General features: G+C 39.8%; 2 protein-coding genes across 2 annotated transcripts; both read right to left on the bottom strand.

Moving 5' to 3' along the window:
* On the bottom strand, positions 1 to 5,577 carry LOC101746240 (uncharacterized). Its single transcript, XM_012688856.4, has 3 exons — positions 4,444 to 5,577; positions 1,074 to 1,294; positions 1 to 285 (listed from the first exon to the last, which is right to left on the bottom strand). Exons 1-3 carry the CDS (start codon positions 4,589 to 4,591, stop codon positions 136 to 138), a joined length of 519 nt encoding a protein of 172 aa, XP_012544310.2. The 5' UTR covers positions 4,592 to 5,577; the 3' UTR covers positions 1 to 135.
* Positions 5,578 to 5,700: 123 nt separating this feature from the next.
* LOC101739676 (uncharacterized) lies at positions 5,701 to 13,725 on the bottom strand. Its single transcript, XM_004924354.4, has 3 exons — positions 13,442 to 13,725; positions 7,291 to 7,496; positions 5,701 to 6,272 (listed from the first exon to the last, which is right to left on the bottom strand). Exons 1-3 carry the CDS (start codon positions 13,626 to 13,628, stop codon positions 6,135 to 6,137), a joined length of 531 nt encoding a protein of 176 aa, XP_004924411.2. The 5' UTR covers positions 13,629 to 13,725; the 3' UTR covers positions 5,701 to 6,134.
* Positions 13,726 to 15,597: the final 1,872 nt, after the last annotated feature.

Genomic DNA, 15,597 nt, shown 5'->3' with positions numbered 1-15,597 from the left:
TTAGTCACATTTTTATTTTATTTATTTATTCGATAGTGTGGGTAACAGAAAGATTTCTCACCATAGAAAAAAAAGCTCTTTTAATAAATTTGGAACAATTAATGCCCTTTATGATAAATCAGTATTAGACGAATTTCAGTAACATATCTTCACGCTCGTTACCAATAACACAGTAGACAGTAGTATCTTAGTGATTCGATGTCCTTGAGCGCTGTTGCAGTAGTCGGTGTGACAGGAACATACTTCTTGCCTTCCGCCGTATCCTGCGCGGTGGTAGCATACATTCTGGAGAAAAATAATTGGTCAACAAGGTAGACTTAGAAGACCACCACGGTGGGGTGGTTTTTATATACGTTCCCTCGTTTCGCTTCGGAAACATTAAATTGTATTATTAATAGCGGAGTCCGCGACGTTACCCGCGGTTATAGTCGTACCGCGAGTGACGCCGCGGGGCGAAGCTAGTCTAAAAAAAGTAGCCTAAGTTACTCCTTATATCATCAGCTATCAGTGAAAGTCTCGTCAAAATCGGTCCAGCCGTTCCAGAGATTAGCCGGAATAAACAGACAGACAGACAGACACACAAAAATTGTAAAAATGTTATTTTGATGTATAATGTACCGTATATATATTCATCTGCATGTAGTAAAAAGCGGTTATTTCAATATTACAAGTAGACACTCTATTTTTATTTATATGTATAGATAAACTGATGAACTCGCTGACCACTTGATTCTAAGGGATTAATATAGACATTAAAATAGATTCCGGAAGGACCTTCAATGAAGATATCATCGTAACGATAAAAATTTAAGACCTCCATTTATCTTTTGAAAAGTTTTTCGCATTGCCCAATATATTCACAAATACTTACGGCTGGCAATTTGTCGGATAATTATTTGACATTGGCGACAATTAAACGCAACGATTAATGTTACGTTTATAGCCAGCTACTTGCCCAATAAACATAGGCACACTATTTATATTTTGCCTTACGAAAAGCGGCGGAATGTCATAAGTATCATACAGACCATAACCACAAAATTCCACCCTATTCCCATTAACGGAAAACTCACTTTGAATTTGCTCTCGTCCCAGCCACAAGTCCTGATCACCCTACTTTCTGGATACTTTCCGTTCAGAGGCACGTCGACGTGCTGGATGATCTTCCTGCACATTGTGTGGATCACGCCCTTGTCGTGTATGGAGCAGTTCCGCTTTAAGGTGTCAGGAGGAATGGTCTGCAGGCACAGACTGTTCGTAGCGCTGTTACATTCGTAGCACATTATTGTGGAGCCTGAAAATTTTAATTGAAAGGAACTTTATTCGTAGCTAATAACGTAGTGTATGCCCAACCGTACTGGTCGAACTCGGCAAAGAGTTCGCCGTGAAACCTAACCCATAGATCAGCCCGCTGAGTTTCTCGCCGGATCTTATCAGCGGGTTACGATTCCGATCCGGTAGTAGATGCATTCGTAACAACTGCCTTTTGAGCCGTTGGATCTTCTTCGGAGGCGCTCGGGCAGCTGTTAACAAATCCTACCCCTCCTGGCTGAGCCCGTGTTTGTCCACCTGTCCTGACGAAACTGGAAAGGCCTTCAGGCCACCAATAATCCTTCCTTCCTAAAAAAAAAGTACTCGCGCAGTATATGTTAGTTTGTGCCATTTAGTTACATGGTTTATCAAGTCGGGTCTGTGTGTAAAGTGCTTGTAAGCCAAATTCAGGGTGTGTGTGTGTGTGTGTTTTTTTTTTCCTACCTAAGCTGGTAGCCTTGAGAGGCTATTCCAACGTAACCCTAACGTTTGTAGGTAAGCTCACGGTGCTCAAACCTGATGACGTTGCTAACACGAACCCTAGCAAGAGCCGTGCTTCGCAGAATCTACCACCGGATCGGAAACGCGACTCACTGAGAAGATCCGGCGAGAAACTCAGTGGGCTGTGTCTGAGAGTTAATTTACTCGTCGAGCCCTTCGTCGCAAGCGACGGGTTCGACGAGAACGGTGACCGGTGCTTGAAGTACCTAAAAGCACCGTTAGTGGATCGGGAGGATCCGAGATGACGTGTTTTGGGCGACGTCGACTGCTTTCCATTCTGTCCGCAGGATCGGGAATGGGGGGTGTGTGAGTGTGGGCCTAACAAGGTCTCCATGGTCTGACCAATATCTCCATGGTTCCATACCCAGTCGCTATCTCGGAATTTATTTGAGTGCTATTTGTATATTAAGATTAAAATTTAAGGTTTACGACACAAACTACTCTTATTATTCGAAGGTTTGGTATGCGTTCTGCCCGGCCTAGATCAAAGTTGGGAATATCAAATACGTTTTTACGATTTAGTCTCGCCTCTTATGTTTTGCTGATTATATTTTAGTATCTAAGTTACAAATTAACTTTTTTTTAATTCATAACTTCACTGGTTACCGTCTCGGTTTCTTCATCATAAATTATGTGAATGAATGACTTACTTTACAACAACATTTTGCATTTTACTGGTGGTAGGACCACTTGTGAGTCCGCACGGGTAGGTACCACCACCCCCTCCTATCTCTGCCGTGAAGCAGTAATTTGTTTCGGTTTGAAGGGTGGGGCAGCCGTTGTTTTTTTTATTGCTCTTGTATGCAGATGAACACACGGCCCACTTGATGGTGAGTGGTTACCGTCGCCCACGGACTTCAGCAATGCCAGGGGCAGAGCCAAGCCGCTGCCTACCACTTAATACTCGCGCTCGGGAGTCACCGTGGAGGGGAGCTCATTCCATAGCCGGATGGTACGTAGCAAAAAATACCTCTGGAAACGCACTGTGGATGACCGCAGTGGCTCCAGGTAGTATGGATGAACTTTACTCTGGTGGCGGGCGGTGTGATGGTAAAAACGAGATGAAAAAAAAATTCATTTTTTTTTGTTTCCTCTACATAATCCTTTTTAGTCTAAGGGACTTTTCCAACTAAGCAACCGGTAGATTAGCTCACGCCCCACGGGCTCAACCTGAGAGAATTTACTAACACTAGCCCTAACAAGAGCAGTGCTTCACTGAATTAGCACAGGAATCGTGTAATTTTCAAATATAAAGATATAGTATCCAGGGTATGTGTGTACACAGACTTAGCAATATATAGAAACGAAACTTCAGCCAAAAATCAGCACTCAATAACACCGTAATACAAAATTTTATCTAAACTGTTACTGCACTATATACTATGACTATAAACCAGCGTACAGGATGTAATTCATCCTTGACTACGCCTAGATCATCCAATATAGCGCATCGTCCAATATAAGCCATTTATAAATAAACATCACACCCAAATCCGGTATCAAGGCAATTTGTATTAGCTATTTCTGTGTTGCACTCTACTGGGAATTTCGTTTCATTGAGCAAACATTTGCTCACAACCCTGTTGATGTTAAGTGGTTATCGGAGCCAATAGATATTGTGACATAAACGCGCGACCCACTTTCAGATTTGAGGTCTGTGTCTCAATTGAGTAATTGAGCGATTTACGATTATGGCTTGTTTTTTATTGTACAGTGTGAGTTAGGCACGTATTTTTAATCAGAAAAAAACGGTATTTGCCTACAGGATTCGAACATCGGTATCGCCAAATCGCTCGACACAAATACACGGGGTGCTTTATGCTTTAGGCCACGAAAACATTCTTATACGATCTTAGGACGGTAAATGCTATAACATCTGCGTTGGCTTAGTGTAGTGTAGTGTAGTAGTCGGAGTAATGAGTAGCAAAGGTTCAATTCCAGGTAGCATGGAATCTTTATTAAAGGTATCTGGTATTCGATGTAAATAATCCTTTCCTCGTCTATTTCCGGTAACACGGTAGGACATTTTAGCTTGGAGTCATCGAATGTGGAATGTTTAGTTCTTTAAGTTTGGCCGTTTATTATTTTTGTGTGAACAAGAAAAACTAGGTGTCCATACGGGTAGATGTAATTTAAATTTTACTGTGAATTTTAGCATTGTTTTTTTTTTAAGTTAAGGTTTTTTTATAATGAGGTTTTTTACGACATTCGTTTTGGCAATTTCTGCATAATATGTGAAATTATTCTCAACCCTAAAAGGGTTTAAAAGTCGACAAACAACACTTCACTCAATCGTGACCACGCAAAACTGTAATGTATACGAATTGATGGAAACAATAGAATGACAATAGAAAACGCGTAATGAAATCGTAAAAGTAATATAAATTATTACCAATGCATGATTAAAATATCAATTTTTCTAACCACGAACCAATTAATATTTGGTGATCCCAGTAAAAAACACACCCCGTGAACCCTAAAAATCGCTGATACGGAACGAATCCTAAAAATCTGCGATCCACTGACGACAAACCCCAAAACATTCCCCATTAAAGCCGAAATTAACGCGATTTTGAAAGTTTTAGCGCCCCATTATTCCTTAATGCCAATTATAGCTCTATTGAAACTCACCAAATTTGACAAGGCCACTAAATACAAGAACTATCATAAAATACTTCATGTTGTGTACTACTTGGGTACCACATTTAAACTGAATAATAGCAGCGAGCCCGACAACAGGACCCCCAAGGCCGCAGCGGGTCTCCAAACCTGGTACCATCTGGATTTCAATTAGATAATAGGATGCGTCTGTTATATTAAAGGAAATTCACAATCTAGGGGATTGAATCACATTGACTTAAAAATCTAGATGACTCGATTCATTGAGATTACTGCCACAAAGAAATTATTCGTTTGCAATTAGAATGTTATCATTCTGATATCTTGCTTCAAAGTATAGTAAAGAATAGAATTCGCGTTGCTTTAATTATCTTGGTTTCTCTGACTGGTATACAGAACTTACCCAACGAATGTAAATTTAAACGCAACTCTGTAATTAGATTTTTTTTCAATTAGGTTTACATTCCGTTGAATCCGTTTTAGCTGACTTCAATAAGAAGGTTCTTAATTCGACTGTATCTTTTGCGTTTTGCGTCAGAACTTTTTAATATGTGAACCGATTTTAATGATTGTTTTCTTATTTGAAAGCTTTTGAAAAATATTAATATTTCTCATGTGGTCCCGTTTAAATTTTATCAAGATCTGCCAAGTAGTTTTTAGACTAGATCCTAAAAAAATGCATGCTTAATTGACTTTCACTACATTATTGATTAAATTTTTAAATTTTCATTTTATTTTGTTCAAATCCGTTTTGCTTTTTTTTTGTTTTTATTTTATTATCATTTGTCTAAGCACTAACTTGGCAGGTCACAAGGAATCGTGAACTTCAGACAAAGCAACTTTGAATAACTAACCTTTTTGGTCAATATCGAATAAAATATTATAAATAGAAATATAATTGAGACCGTGAGCGCAAAACTGGCCTAACCCACAATTTTTCATATTCTTGCTTATATATTGGAATTTATTTGAAACATAATAAAAGTTGATGAAAAACCGGGCCTATCCCCAGTTTTACCCATAGGCAGCAGATTGTAAACATTATTTTTGCGCGTATTATTATTGCTTACGAAGCAGTGGAAAAATAAATTCAAACCTCATTTACTCCATGCTAACTATGAAAAGCCTAGGCCACTTTTGCGCTGACAGCCTCAATTTTCCTAAGTGCCAGATATCAGAATACTTGCGTTCAACTCTAGATGAATTCTTCTAACAAATCTAACTTAAATTAATAGTAGAATAATGAAAATTTAAAATGAATGAAAAACATCTAATTAAAAACCATTTAATTAATATCTAGGTACTACTAACATTCTCAAGAAACAAACACAACAATAAAGATCTAGATGATTACATCTATATTAATATAACTTTTAACGTTATCATATTATAACAGAGCTTTGCCGCACTTTTGTATTAGCATGGACTTTATTGTTCTAGCATTTAGGTCATGTTTGCGTTAACACATCAATGTTACTTGAACTGTTTATCGTTTATTTACATTGTACTGCTAATTTGCTTAGCGTATTTGTCTTTCAGTGCGATGTATTAACAGCGTCTAATATTATCTATGAAATATATCTTTAGATTTATTTTTAGTTTTAGAGAACGTTTGTATCAATGTATCTTCCGATTTAAATTATCCTTCGAACTATGATGAACACAAGTCACCCGTGAAACTACAGTTGGTTGGAGAGTGATGGCTAGAACTTCAGGAGTGCTAGCGTGAGGAGCATCACTGTTGTTCCCATAACTGGTAACGACGCTGAGTTGCAGCCGTCGGTCAGGCACGAGCAGACCTCTTGTCTTCCGCCGAACCCTGATCGCTGGTAGCAACGGCCCTGGAAGAAGAAATAGCAGTAATGGCATAGTTTGGGGTGTAACGTTCGCTTGAAAGTTTTTACTGAAGTGCGTCAATTAATAAGTAATTAAAGGTTTTCTTTTTTCCGACCTAGATACGCAAAAAGATTCGAAACACGTAGGTATATTAGATTTTCATAAACAATTCTTGATGTTAAAACATTGTGTTCATATTACCATAATATTATTTTCGTGCGAATCCTGGACGATAAGACGAAGTGAGAGGGCAAAGATCGACACTTTTGAAATGTGGTGTTGGAGACGGATTCGCAGGACATTCACCGGCCGACCAATAATCGAGGCTATAAAGACCGCCGAGGACAGGAAGACGTGGGGAAGCATTGTGCATCGAATGTTCATCATCTCAAATTAGACACGACCTTCAGCAATGAAGAGACCGACTCAGAAGAAGAAGATTTGCGTGCACGATTTTGATGTGCATTTTTAATTTAACTTTAGACCGGTGTTATGGAATACTTTGGAATAGTCGAATACTTTTCAGTATTCCTCGACCATGAAAACTGTAAAGTGTCAGAAAGCCGGAAATAGTATCATCATCATCATCATCAGCCTATAGCAGTGTACTGCTGGACATAGACCGCTCCAATTTCACGCCACTGAACTCCTCCTTCCGTTCCTCGGCTTCCTCAGCTTCTCTCGTCAAGCTTTTGCTAACCTAGGGTAGCTGACCCTGCATAGATCGTCAGGGCCCACCTGGTGTAAAGTGGTTACCGGAGCCCATAGAAACCTATAACGTAAATGCCGCCACCCACCTTGAGATATGAGTTCTAAGCTCTCAGTATAGTCACAATGGCTGCCCCGCCCTTCAAACCGAAACGCATTACTGCTTCACGGCAATAATAGTCACTTGTCCACTCTCCTACATGTTTTTGCCGCGAAGTATATGTTCCGATCCGAAGTTTGTCTTCTAGAGAATTAACACTCGACCTGAGGTAGTCGACTAGGGAGCATGTCTTTATGTCCATAAAAATGACTTACCTTGTAGTTGCTTTCATCCCACCCGCACCCTCTGATGACTCTGTTATCCGGGGGCATGCCGTTCATCTCGAACTCCACGACCTGGCTGATCTTCCTGCACATTGTGTCAGTGGACTTGCACGGCTGCCGCAGCGTGTCCGGCAGGTCCTCCATGATGCATCGGGAGTCGTTGTGACTGTTGCATTGGTAGCAGACGATTGCTTGGCCTGGTTCGGTAGAGGAGAATCGGAATTATTGTTCGTCATTCTGAGCTGAGGTTGAGGATTTTTTACTGGTGATAGGAGGACTTGTGTGTCCGCACCGGTAGGTACTACTGCTCTGCCTATTTCTGCCGTGAAGCAGTAAGCGTTTCGATTTGAATGGTGGGGCAGACGTTGTACTGTTATAAAAGTGGGACCTTAGAAGCTATGTCTCAAGGTGGGTGGTTGCATTTACGTTGTAGATGTCTACGGGCTCCGGTAACCACATAGCGTGAGCTCTTCAGTCTATCTAAGTAATAAAAAAAAAAAGGATCTCATTGCCCAGTGTTTAGTAAATAATCAGTTATTACTACACACCTTCAGACACCATCCTGAGTGCTCAGAATTCTCAAGCGAATTTTACTAGCCATTTCATCCTTCTTACTTGAACGCGTATTGGTTAACAGCGAAAAAGTAATCAGAGAACTCTCTGGTAGTAGTAGCCTTAACTAGTAGATGAGCTCGCGAGGCTCAAACCGGAGTGATGCTAACACTGACCCTAGCAAGAGCAGTACTTCGCAGAATCTACCACCGGATCGGAATCGCGACCAACTGAGAAGATCCGGCGAGAAACTCTGTGGGCTGTGTCTATGAGAGACGAACTCTACTCCGATGGCGAGCGGTGCGATAGTAAAAACGAGATGAAGGTATCATCTTAAACAATTCTATCGTCTATTCAAAATGTCATAATTAAACTGTTTCATTTAGGGCTATCTTTTCAATTATCACGTACAGAGCTTACTCACGCCATAAAATACAGACCTAAATTAAATGTGAACATCGGATGAATGAAACGGTCCGACAAGGTCACGTTTATATTTGGTCACGTTAAAACAATCTAATAGAATACTATTATCCACGCTTGGGACAAATAAAAAGTCGGTTTTGTGGAAGTGATATTATATTTAAGGCCGACAATAATAAATCAGATAAACAAGTTTGAAAAAATTCATAACAAAAGGCGCCTAAGTCGTGATTTAGATTTTTTTTAAAGGGATTTCATGACATGGTAACTAAAACCTTTAGGTCATGTCTTATTTTAATATAAAATCATAATTTTATGAAACATGATATTCACATTTTATGAATTTGCGACATTCATCGACTGGGATGAAATTAAATGAAATGAGATGAGATGATATGGGATGAAATATAATCTCAGTAAAATGATGGTTACACATTTAAACCTGAAGAAACACTAAGAGTAAAAAATGCACAGATAATATAAGAAAATGAGCTTATGCGTTTCGTTCCACGCTATGATGGATCTTGAACAACGATGATAAAAGAGAATTAATTCAGCCCAATATGCAAAAGCAGTAGCTTTCCAACGTCGCACTGTAAGATTTAAGGCAATTACGTCCATTACGCTCTGCACAGTAACAGACCGTGTAATGTCATGTTGACCCGACAGCCGGTAATGGCCATATGCCGCCACGCCTCAATCATGAAATGCTCTCGTCCTATTTATAACACGGACAACGGTTTTTTTATTTATCAGATATTGTTTTTCTATTGGCAAGTACTGGTGCTCTTTGACTTCATAAGGCGACCGATGCCCACTTTAGAGTTTCAGGACGAGAACTCAGAGAAGCAGAAACACATAATTGCTTCGATTAAATTTCCTTTTTTTAATATGAATATAAATTTACCGAAGGATATTACATACACGGTCATTTGGCTCCAAACTAGGATTCCCTGTACTAACTACAGACCGATATACATACATGCTAATATACATTTGAGTGTACACATATAAAGATAATAAACACCCAGACTAAGAGCAAATAAACATTTTTATCGTATGACCGATGTGGGAATCGAACAAACGACCGTCGGGCCAGCAGGGGTGCTAACTGCTGTACCTCGGAGTCAGTCAATTGATGGACACTTCATCTACGCGGGTTTGTGTTTATTGATAAAGAAAGTAGAAAGAAATAGGAAATTTCCAGATCAAATTTTTATTTTCACCGGTATCCCAATATCGACGTCTAAGCTATATGCATTGTCGAATTGGGAAAAACAAGACTGAATTCTTGGTTAGATATAACATGGCCAAGTGACCTTTGTTAAGTCTGTTGGCTTTAATCTTAAAATAAATCGACAAGTTTAGTAAGGTAGAAGAGGCAACAGGTTGAAAACATGTGTGGGTACTCGGAAATAATCTAGCGTAAAAGAATGTTTTTATAACTTAATATTTTATGAGATCTTATGTGACATCATGTTGTGCCTTAATATTTTGGAATAAGTTGGCGATATTAAGCGTACGATTGACGTAAACTCAATATTATTTAGGATCTCATTTAATTCCACGCCATACCTTCTAGGAATAAGAAAAAACACTGTCAATAAATCTTCGAAGGAACACCGAACTACCACTAGTGAATTTAGGTCCTACCTCCAGTAAATTTACGTCCTACCACCAGTATATTTACGTAGGACATAGGTAGATTTAGGTAGGACGTCTTGTGCACGGGTAGCAGTAATGCGTTTCGGTTTGAAGAGCCGGGCGGCCGTTGTAACTATACTCAGAACATGGAGATGTCTATGGGCCCCGGTAACTCTTAACACCAAGTGGGCTGTGAACTCGTCAAACCTCCTATGTAATAAAAAAAACTAATTATTCTAAAATCTGGTATCCACGCATCGAAATTGAATGCTTTCGTGAATTGAATTCAGACTAATATCAAATAACTTCCCGTGACAAACTATCCCCGCAGCTAAATTGTCCTCAATATACAGAAGTGGGCGTTCAATTTCGGGCAATTACCTGGCCAGTTGTTTTATTAAGTTTACAGACAGAGAGTACCAAGTGGGAATTTCCGTTGACTGATTCAGGAGCTAAACATTGTTGACCATTGTAGAGAAATAAATAGTATCATCAATGTATTTATTTTTATTGCTCAGAAGGTTGGACGAGCTCACGGTACACCTGGTTTTAAGTGGTTACCGGAGCCCATAGACATCTACAACGTAGATGCCGCCACCCACCTTGAGGCACGAGTTCTGAGGTCTCACTTTTAACATTACATTACAACAGCTGCCTCGCCCTTCGAACCAAAACGCATCTCGTACACATCTTGTAGAAAAAACAAACTTTTCTATCAGTATACACTTAAATGCACTCTGCATTGGTCTTAGATAGGCATTAGCATCTTAGCCATGAGGCAGTCAGTAAAAGCCTCGACCGGGTATCCGTAAACGGATCCCACAGCGTTAAGAAAAAAAAAAAATATTACCACTGAACTGAACTGAATATAAAAAATAATAATAATGTAATATTTAAAAAAAAAAGACATGCCCGCTGAGTTTCTTCCCAGTTCTTCTCAGGACGGAGTCTAGTTTTTGTGAATTGGCGGTAGTTCTTTTTGACGTTCAACAAGTATGTACCTACTTTCATTTATGTTGAATAAATTTTTTTTGATTTGATTTCATTTAATTTGACCATCAGGTGGGTCGTTCATCCATATCGAGGAGTGAAAGGCTATTTGGTTTAAGCGACATTTAGCTTAATACGCGAATTTATCTTTGTAATTAAAGGTCCGTTTTATTTAGGTACTAGCGACCCGCCCTCGCTTCGCTTCGGAAACTGTAATTTATTATTCATTTCTCCACTATTTAATGGAGGTTATTATACACATAAACCTTCCTCTTCAATCACTCTGTGTATTAAAAAAACCGCATCAAAATCCGTTGCGTAGTTTTAAAGATTTAAGCATACACAGGGACAGACAGATATAGAGACAGAGAAAGCGACTTTGTTTTAATACTATGTAGTGATTAGCATCAACGGTTCGATGTTTTTCAGTTGAACTTCAATTAAGCTTACTCCATTGAAATAGCTTAAGAAGTTTTATTATTGTTATGATGGTTTTTTTTCCAAATTTTAAACTTTAAATGGCTGATTTATAAAACTGCAAAAGTGTCGCTTAATCCAAAAAGCGCTTCACCCTTCGATATATACAATGAAATCACAACAAAAATATTAAAATAATCAAAACGCCTGCGTTACTGAGAATCGACCATCACACATTCTTTAAGTATCTTCGTTACTTGTTACAGGTAAGTAAGCTTACTGGCTCAACCTGAGAGAATTTACTAACACCAGCCCCAGCAAGAGCAGTGCTTCGCAGAATGTACCACCGGATCGGAATCGCGACCCTCTGAGAAGATCCGGCGAGAACCGGAACCGATGAGAAACTCAGTGGGCTGTGTCCAGGAGTTTACCAATGTAAACACTTTAAATATAAATTGAGTGGATCTGTACAGTTTCAAATTTATTCGGTTTTGTAAGTTACTGTAAGAATTTCTTTGTGAAATTAGATGGAAAGAAACGTTCGACAAAGCGGCGCGACGCGATAACCCCCTTATCGCGGTCGCCGCTAATTACTAAACTGACATTAAATCAAATTAATGTTACCAACCGAGGAGTCTAGATTTTTCTTAACTGCATGGGAGATACGGACGAGGCTTATTAAGCTCGGTTTGTTATTAAGCTGTTAAAGTATTTTCACATCATCCACGATCATGATTTGAACCGAGTTGATAATGATTTTAGGACATAGGTACATTCATTCATGAAGATATTGAATAAGGTCGTAATTGTGAATCTTGTGGTAGGTAGGTACTACAAGTAACGGATTAATTTGAGGATTCGCTCTTGACCACATAAATGTTGGGAGAGTCCGTCTTTTATTTTTTTGTTTTTCCAACAACTTCTCCTGATTTAACAATATAGACCATGAGCCATGGATTCTATGTCTCAGTTTTAATAAATCTAACAGACCGACTTCAAGCCAACATTACTACTTCGTGGCAGAAGTAAGCAGGATGGTACCTACCCACCAGTTTTAAGAATAGTTCTAGTTCTAAGTATGGTTTTAAAATTTCAAATCCTCCCTCCACCCAGCGTAAGTGGGTGAGTTTATATCGGAACCCATAGACAACAAAAAGTGTCTTGAGTCATAAGTGTCAACAACCCGGTTGTATTGCATAATACTGGTCCTAGCCTTCAGATCATCAATATTTCTAGAAATAGAACTTCAATAGAGCACTGAGACATCTGTCTCTATTTTATTATTATTGTAGTATATTTTCTATACGCCTAACTAATGTCGAATACTATCTAACCTTTGAAGCTAGTTTTCAGCGCAGTATGCTTATCATCGGTGAACTGCAATTTAAACATTTGATATTAATTGAAAATACTTTTTGGTGATGTAAATAAAAATATTTCAGCGAATAACAATAATATGATTACTAAATTCATTAACTGAATATTGAATTTCTATTAACTTATGTTTCATTAACTGCAATTATTGCCAACGCGAAAAAAAACAAAACATTTTGACAGCTGAAATCCGCATGGCAACGTGTGTTCTGGCGCCCACCTCAAAAATAAAGCTGGAAGCCGCTTGTTTCGGAAGAAATTGCTTTTAGAGTCGACCTACATAGATCTATGGGCAATAAAAATATAAAAAGAGCTAACTCGTAGATTTGAGAAAAAAGAAGGCGGGAGAATGATATTTTATCTGTGGTCATAACTGGGTTGGATTCTTACATTGTAAATTTTTCAATATAATAATATGTAGGTATGTACCTATACGATTTATAACATTTCTATGCATATTTTGGCGTAATTTTAGAAGACCCAATTTTACATGGTCTGATGAAACACAACAAATAAATCAAAGTTAGTATAATATAATATTATTATATTATTATAATTAGTTAAAATGTATGTTTCGGAAAACTAATTAGCCTATAAGTTATTTGTTATTTTTTTTTATATTTTAAGAGATTTAATGTCCCTACTCCTATAGATTACGGATCGTCCTAAAAATTTTTATTTTCTTATTACGGCAAATTAACACTTTAAACAAATTCCAAACATAAAAACAATACAAACGAACCTTGCTCCACAAAACCGCACAAAGCCGCGAAAACGAAAAAGTACGCCATTTTATTCATTGTCGAGATAATACCGGTTTTCCCCGCTGCGAACCGAAAACGCAACCAACTCACGACGACCGCATCGGCACACTGTTCGACGTCCAGGACGACACGCTCGCAACGACACTTATTCAATTCATCTAGCATTCAATAAATTGACTGAGATCCAAAGGATATTGCACGTGACTTAAATGATTTAAAGCAATTGATAGAAACCTCGGTGCCATACGCTATTGGAATTTATTACGTAACTAGCTGACCCGGCAGACTTCGTAGTGCCTCAATCGATAAACAAATAAACTTAAAACAAACAAAAGGAATCCGTCCGACGGGCGACACATCAGAGTAAAAACAAAATTGTTATTTTTATTTAATTCCGAGCATTTTCATATTTATCTACCTTTTAAACCTTCTCTGGACTTCCACAAATAATTCAAGATCAAAATTATTATTTTTTTTTTTTTTTTTTTTTTTTTTTTTTTTTTTTTTTTTTTTTTTTTTTTTTTTTTTTTTTTTTTTTTTTTTTTTTTTTTATGATTGAAGGATTACTGGTGGCCCGGAGGCCTTTCCAGTTTCACCAGGACAGGTGGGCGAGCAAAGGCTCAGCCAGGAGGGGTGGGATTTGCTAACAGCTACCCGAGCGCCTCCGAAGGAGACCTAACAGCTCAAGAGCAGCTGTTTCGCGAATGAATCTACTACCGGATCGGAATCGCGACCCGCTGAGAAGATCCGGCGAGAAACTCAGCGAGCTGATTCATGGGTTAGGTTGCACGGCGAACTCTTTGTCGAGTTCGACGAGTACGGTTACCGAGGTCCCTAAGCCTGCTCCTAGAGCTGAAGGCGTCTAGTGCGAAGGTTATTGGATCTGATGGATCCGTAAGGACGTGTCTAGGGCGTCGACGGTGACTGGCTCCTGCATGATCAGGATTCGGGGAGTAGTCAGCGGCGGCTACGATAAGGCGATTATCATGACGCATAGCCTTATCGAAGTACCGTTCCGACGCTGACTTCATGTATTTCTGTATAGATTCGAGGCCCAGGTCGTCGTGTAGGTCAACGTTCCTCACGAACCACGGAGCTCCGACGGCTAACCTGCAAAAGCGGGATTGTAGAGATTGAAGGGTGTCTATGTGCGTGCGGGCCGCGTGAGCGAACACCACACTCGCGTAAGTCATGACGGGCCTTATGCAAGTTTTGTAAAGTGTCACCTTGTTCCGAAGGGACATTTTACTCCGCTTACAAATCATGGGGTAGAGTCTACCGAGAATAAACGCGGCACGGTCACGGACTGATTTTATATGCGGGCGGAATGTCATCGATGCATCCAGGGTAACGCCCAGGTACTTGACCTTCCTGGCCCAGGGTATGGATTGACTAAAGAGAGTAATCGGGGGTGTGAGATTCCTCCTCCTAATACGGGAGGAAATCCGTGTGGAGCTTCCCCTCTGAAAGAGCACCGCAGTACTTTTCGCTGGGTTGATGTCTATGCGCCATTTTCGGAACCACTGTCCTAGGGCTAGGGCTGCGCTCTGAAGCTTCTTCGCGATTAGGGACTTGTTTCTACTGGAATAGTAAACAGTCGTGTCGTCGGCGAATAAAGCTAAATGGGTCGGCGGCGACCGGGGAATATCGTTAACGAATAAGCTAAATAGGAGGGGTGAGAGGACAGAGCCTTGCGGGACTCCAGCTGTGAGAGGTCGTGGGGAGGAGCGGGTTCCCTCGACTCGATATCGAAAAGAGCGGTTCGACAAGAAGTCCCGTATGATGAGCACGAGACTATCCGGCACACCCATGTTGAATAGTTTGAAAATCAAACCGTTGTGCCAGACTTTGTCGAACGCTTTTGCGACGTCGAAGAAGAGAGCTCCCGTGTATAACGGTTTTGGTCGATTAAGCCCCACAAGAATGTGCTCCGTGAGGCGGTGCACCTGTTGAACGCATGAGTGATTTGTACGGAATCCGAATTGTTCATCGATGAGAATGCCCTTGGATGAGACGAAGTCTCTGAGGCGTTTGTAGAGCAGACGCTCATACAGTTTGCCTAGAGACATGAGGAGGCTAATCGGGCGGTAGCTCGTCGGATGATTTTTTGGTTTACCGGGTTTGTGTATGCCGA

The sequence above is a fragment of the Bombyx mori genome, chromosome 3, assembly GCF_030269925.1.
Source record: "Bombyx mori chromosome 3, ASM3026992v2".
NCBI lineage: Eukaryota > Metazoa > Arthropoda > Insecta > Lepidoptera > Bombycidae > Bombyx > Bombyx mori.
This window is presented reverse-complemented; position numbering and strand designations above follow the sequence as displayed.